The 6,603-nt window shown below is 27.8% G+C and overlaps 2 protein-coding genes across 2 annotated transcripts in view; one reads left to right on the forward strand and one right to left on the reverse strand.

The window, feature by feature from the left end:
- The window catches only part of LOC105621917 (BRCA1-associated protein), an 8,651-nt gene extending 6,182 nt beyond the window's left edge, over nucleotides 1-2,469 (forward strand). Inside the window, exons 4-6 of the mRNA XM_012203353.1 lie at nucleotides 865-1,183; nucleotides 1,487-1,911; nucleotides 2,104-2,469. Of these exons, the coding sequence (XP_012058743.1) occupies nucleotides 865-1,183; nucleotides 1,487-1,911; nucleotides 2,104-2,469 (1,110 nt within the window). The remainder of the gene's footprint in view (nucleotides 1-864; nucleotides 1,184-1,486; nucleotides 1,912-2,103) is intronic.
- Nucleotides 2,470-3,018: 549 nt separating this feature from the next.
- LOC105621961 overlaps nucleotides 3,019-6,603 on the reverse strand; it is a 29,649-nt gene continuing 26,064 nt past the window's right edge. The window contains 4 exon segments of the mRNA XM_012203395.1: nucleotides 3,019-3,251; nucleotides 4,233-4,464; nucleotides 5,745-5,906; nucleotides 6,171-6,347. Coding sequence (XP_012058785.1) covers nucleotides 3,019-3,251; nucleotides 4,233-4,464; nucleotides 5,745-5,906; nucleotides 6,171-6,347 — 804 coding nt within the window.

A 6,603-nucleotide genomic window follows, 5' to 3' on the forward strand; every position in this document is an offset into this window, starting at 1 on the left:
AAAAAACGTATATTCCAATTGTAAACAAGATCTGACTTTGCATTACTAAGATCACATTCGATTGATTATTTTTCGTTTGTTAATCAGTATGGAACCATCATAACATTCACAAATCTCTAATTTTATTCCGTGACTGATTTTACATCTTTTCATACAATTTATTTTTTATTCATTGGAGAATTCATTTTTATATGGAATATGACTGTATTATTCTTATTTTTGGACTACGATTATATACAAATTATTTAACATTGACTAATATATTATATTGACTAATATAATATATCACATTGACTAATATATTCTGACGAGCATCGTACCATCGACCAAGTATAATTCTTCTGAATAATTAGTGAATGTTTTATCGAAGTGACATATTTGCTTGCTTCATAATTAAATATAATTAATCTAATTTATTTGTATTAGAATATAATGAAATTCTTTTCAATCGGTCTTCCAATTTTTTGGCGAGCAATTTCGTTTCCTCAGCTTCAACTTTCATTCAGTCTCTCGACATACGTATACATCGAATTTCATGACTATCAATACTGATTTAATGTAGTAACATCACTGCATTAGTATATCTGAAAAGGGTCTAATTTTAAGAAATATGTAATTGATTATTATATAATAACTTCAAATTTGTAATTTCTTGGTTGAATATAAATTTAGACTCTTACTTATTACTATACCTATTTATTACTATACCTATATTACTATACCTATATTGTATTTATTATTTAAAATAAAGAGTCCTTTATTATCATTAATCTAATTTTAACCGATTATTGTTCTCTATCATATTTATGTAAATTAAAAATATGTTATTCAAAGTAAGATAAACTTTTATTTTATGCATTTCAGAGCGCAGCAAGCGAGTTCTACGAAACCTTCAATGGTGCTCCCTACAACTCTCTAGAACCAGATGTAGTTTGTCACATGGTATTTGTATCCCGAGTCGAAATAGGGAACAATGGAATGCCTCTGAGTGGACACACAGAATTGCCATCATGTCCCGTTTGTCTTGAAAGAATGGATGAGAGTGTGGATGGAATCCTGACGATATTGTGCAATCATACTTTCCACTCCAGTTGCCTTGTTAAATGGGGTGACACATCCTGTCCAATTTGTCGATATGCTCAAACACCAGAACCACTGGCAGATAGTCGTTGCATGGAATGTGGTAAATGTTTATCTAATTGCTTTGAATTGTTTAAACTTGAATCTAATAAATTAATAATAAATTAATAAAATGAATCTAATAAATTAATAAAATATTAAATTTAATAAGATATACAATTTTTTAAAAGAAATTGTAAGAAATTACTTCAAATTGTTTGATTAAGTTTCACATTGTATAATAATATCTGGCACATTCTTTTTCTTTTGCATTCTTTCAGAAAAAGATATGGTTTCATTAGAAATGATTGGAATCTTCTGTCATGTTAGAAGCCTCTTTTAATATGCTTTGTACGAATATCTTTAGTTGCAGATGCCAGCAATGATGCTTTATGGATTTGCTTGATCTGTGGTCACATAGGCTGTTCGCGTTATCATCAAGGTCATGCGTTTGAACACTATCGAGATACACACCATTGCTACGCGATGCAGTTAGGCAATAATCGCGTCTGGGATTACGTAGGCGACAATTTTGTGCATCGATTATTACAGGACAAAGATGGTAAAATGGTAGAAGGTGGCTGCTCAACAACCAAGAGTGAGGGTGCCGCTGTGGAGGATAAGGTAGATTCAGTACAGTTAGAATTCACGTATTTGCTAACGTCACAATTGGAAACGCAACGACAATACTATGAAGAGAGGCTCAATCGTTCAGAACAACGCTCCATAGCAGAGCTTACCGAGTTGAGAGATAAATTGGAACAAGTGCTCGAAGAAAATTCACAGCTCAAGGTACATAATTCTTAAAAATAATAGTAAAATGTATATATATTGTCTTCTTCTTTCCCCTTCCTCTTTTTTTTCTTTTTCCTACCCTTATTCTTCTTTCTTTCCCTTTCTTTCTTATTTTTCCTTCTCTATAACTTCTTAACTTTACTCCTTTTAATTATACTATGAAGAAAATATATTTCTTTATTTTAACAGAAACAATTCACTACGTTTAATCGCGACAAGCAGATGTTGGACAAGCGTCTACAACATTCCACCAATAAATTGGCACAAATTCAAACGGAATTAACAGAAGAAAAAGATCTGCGAAAGGCTCTAGAATTGAATCAGACTTCGTGGCAGACAAAATACAAGACATTACAAGATGAACTGTCCGCCAAAGAAGCAGAGATCACTGATTTAAAAGAGCAGAATCGGGATCTCATGTTTTTTCTTGAGGCTCAAAAACAAATTGATGAATCCGTCGATCGAGATGAGATCGCTACTGGTCGTATTGTTATTCCTTCAAGCCCTAAAAGCGAGAAATCATCCGGATCTCGCGGACGGAAAAAAAAGCATTAACTAGATAAAAAAAATTGGAAGACTAAATCCAAGAATCGTGAGACTTTGAGACGATTTTTCTGAAAAGTGAGATCAAGGACCTCTTTAAACTCGTCACGCCAGAAGAAAGAAAAAACTTTATCAAAGATATTAGATATTATCATTAAACACTTAAATTTCAAATTCTTTTGATCTATTTAGACCTGAATCTTTTCCAATTATCATTTGAGAATTCTCTTCATCAATATGCAAAAGAAAATGTAAAATGCAATATTCTGAGTTAGAAGAACGATTACAGTGAAAAAAACGCCATGCATAAAAAAGATGTACTGAAGTTAATTTTTAAAATGTGCGAAGAAGAACGTTACGATTTTACTAAATTATTGTTTACTTTTTATTTAATTTACAGATATACTAATATAAGTGTAAGGCTATTTTCATTACGTCTATATATAGTCACATTGTACATTAGTCTATATATCTTTATTGGATTGCAATATCAGAAGCGAGAAATTGTATAAATTTTCTTTATGTGTTATATTTCAAAATAAATTAATTGTTTCATATATCTCATATAGTCTCATCCCGCTTAAATCCCGGATTATCACGAAATTGATGGGAACTTGATTGTCCTGTTGGAAAAATATGATCGTTCGAAGATCTCAAATTATCAGCATTATCATAAATTTCATACGATTGTCGAGTCTGTGTCCTTCTTTTTTCTGCTAAAATTGTTGATCGCCTCCGCTTAAAGGCATTAAACGCACTTTTCGGCATTTGCGAGGACATGCGTTGTGATAAACCTATAAAAATAGACAAGAAATATTCGAAAAATGTAATAAATAAAATATACATAAAAGTATAATATCAAATATGATAATTGATACCATCAATCTGATCTAGAAGTGTATAATATTGTTGCTTTTGCTAAAATATTAAATGATTCAAAATATAAAATACACGTTATACATTATACATGCACTGTCCAAATGTATTGTCTTTGTGTTCAAGATGTAATATACAAACGCAAAATTACAAACAAAGTTAATACATGTTAAAATGATTTTAAAAAATTTAAAACTAAATTAAATACTTTTTGTTAGTAATAAAACCAACGTCAATTATTAACTGTAATAATAAATAAATTTTATGTTTTTGTTTTTATCCTTGTCGGAGAAGAAAGCGAAAAAAGTTATTAAATTTATAATATATAACAAAAATTAGACATTATTCATTACATATTTTGTTACAATATTCAAGTTATATTTCAAAATTCACTGCCAATATTGAAAATTTATAGTGTATGTAACTTAAATTAGAATTTTAATTGTGAATGTTGGAACACAATCCCAATATGTTTAAATTTTTCAATTTTCATCTTCCTAGTTTATTTTTTCTACATTGTATCATCTTTTGTTTATTAGTTATCTTCAGTTACTTCACATTTATTTTAACTTTAAAAAACAATTACGTTTCTACTACACTATCCTTTTCCAAAACGTGAATGTAAGCAGGAAATAAGAATTCAATTTACTATTATACAACATTGCTTTATAAAAGCTTTTTGAAGCATAAAATCAAAACAATATTGCTATGTTGCTTATTCGCGATATTTAATATATAATCGAATCTTTGTATTTTTAACTTTACATTTTTCCTTTTATCTTTGTTTCTTCTCTTGTGATACTGGTCCAATTTCATTCATGTTTACTTATTTAATATTTAAATAAGTAAACAATAATATACAAAACACAATTTCAAATAACAATTAAGAGCAATTATACCTGAACTTGGATCACGAAGCTTTCGTCGAAACAACTTTTCAAAGTTTCCCAATATCTTCAATGATCTCTTTGATGATCTCTTCGAATTTCCCGGTAATTCATTTCGCTTGCTAAGAGAAGTTACGGTACTTCGTCTGAGTTCAAATATTACGTCATCCTCCGCCATACGTTGAAGTATCTGTGCTATCTTATCAGCATGTTTTTCGAAAATGCTGTCTTCCGAAGAAGTTATCTGATAATAAAAAGAATAAACGATAGAGACTATGAGCATATTCCAGCAAAGACAGACACTATATAACACAATGAATCATTTCATCTTTGTTTAATAGGCAAATAACAAAGATGTAATATTGTCTGACACTGTTGAAAATCCTATAATCATAGAAAGAAAATTCAATTTTTAAGAAATTTCTTTATCTCATCCTGTCAAAATAAACTTGTATTTGTATTTCTAAAAGTTTTCAAACTTACTTAAAGAAAATAATAGAATTAATATAATTTATTTTTCACTATATGTATTTGTGATGTGATTATAGAAGAAAGATCTCTATTATGAGATACAAAGTTCATTTTGGATAAATGCTAAAAGTTTATGAATAGAATTTTAAAAAATAATAGGTTTTTGAAGGGAATTTAATAAGTTTTAAGACAATATTATATAAAATTTAATTTAAATTCCATTTTTTTTTAAATTAAAGAAATGTAAAAAGTGAAAAATCGCAAAGTCAAAAAATTGTACTTCTAATATGAAATGCCCCAAGAAATCGATAGTAAAACACAAAATATTTCAGTATTGTAACTAAAAAACTTTATTTAATTATTTATTAAATTAAACTGTATTTTCTTAAATACAATCAGGATGCGTGAAAAATGAGTATGCGATACATTATACCCAAAACTTGTTAAGTAATTGATATCAAGCATCGCAGAAATAGGCACTCGATGTTCATTCCAGTTGTCTTTTTTATTATTGTATAATAACATTTATACTTTAGTAACTTTATTTTCACTATGATATGGGAGCATTATTTCAGATTAGAAATATCTTGAAAATATCTCATATTACGATTTCCGCTTTACGATTTTACGATCATTAAATCTAACTTCTGTAATTAAACAATTCAACATATCCTGTATTTTTCTATTAGTATGACCTTACTCTATCATTACATGAAGAATTTATTGTAATATTTATTTGTTAAATAATAAATAATGTTTAAAGACTCATCTCAATGAAACTTGAAGACGTCCAAATTCTAAAATCTTTTTTTACAATGGCATGATCTAATAATGAATTTTCTACTAAATAGTTTTCAATTGAAAAGCAATAAATTCATAGTGGAACTAATAGATAGTGTCTATTAGTTTAGCAGAAACGCCGTTATCTTATATTAGGCGCCTATCTCATAACAGGGAGCTTTTCTCTATAATTTATCTTTTACTATAGAGTATTTATGAAGGAAATAAGAGGCATTTTATATTGGTGAATGTTCTTTTCTTTTTTAATATTACCTTAGTACAAGAAGGAAGTTTCGTATTAGCAAGTACATGAGAAAACGTATCGAATCGATGAAATAACATAGCACAGAACTGGATACCTAATATACTGACAAATGCGACGATAAATAAACATCCTATCGGTTCAAGTCTTAAATATTCTTTTGTTAAATGTACCTATACAAAATTGACACATGTAATTTTAATTATTTATATGAGCTTGCAGTTTTAATGGTTATATAATAATTACCAAATTATTAAATTTAAGTAATACTTAGAAATAACTTTAGAAATAACTTTAGAAATAACTTTAGAAATAAACAAGTTGGATTACTTCTATTTGAATTGTAACATTAATAAATGTAATAATTGTATAATATAATAATATGTAAAATTATTGCTAACGAAACATTAAAAAAATTATTATTATTATATATTTACCTCATTTTTTTCTGAATAGTATGTAATATTGTACTTCATTCCAAGTGGCCATTGCAAATGCAGTCTATCTTTGTTTAACTGCATAAGGAACACAATTAGTACAAATAAAGCATTTAGCATGAAGAATTTTGATAAATATGCATCACGACAGTTGATCAATTCTTGAGTTATTTTGTTCTAAAAAGAATATAAAAATAAAGAGAAAAGAGAGGAAGAGAAATAGAGTAGAAAGAAATATTAAAATATCTTGATAACAATAAAATTATCATCTCACTGTTATTTTAGAATATATATGTATGGAACTTGGATAGCTATTCTTCAATGTTCAACATCATGTAATCACAAATAAAATATTATATGTATATGTGTGTGTATGTATATATATATATATATATATATATATATATATATATGTGTGTAGTATATACTATTA

The sequence above is a fragment of the Atta cephalotes genome (genome assembly GCF_000143395.1).
Source record: "Atta cephalotes unplaced genomic scaffold scaffold00038, whole genome shotgun sequence".
NCBI classification, from domain to species: Eukaryota; Metazoa; Arthropoda; class Insecta; order Hymenoptera; family Formicidae; genus Atta; species Atta cephalotes.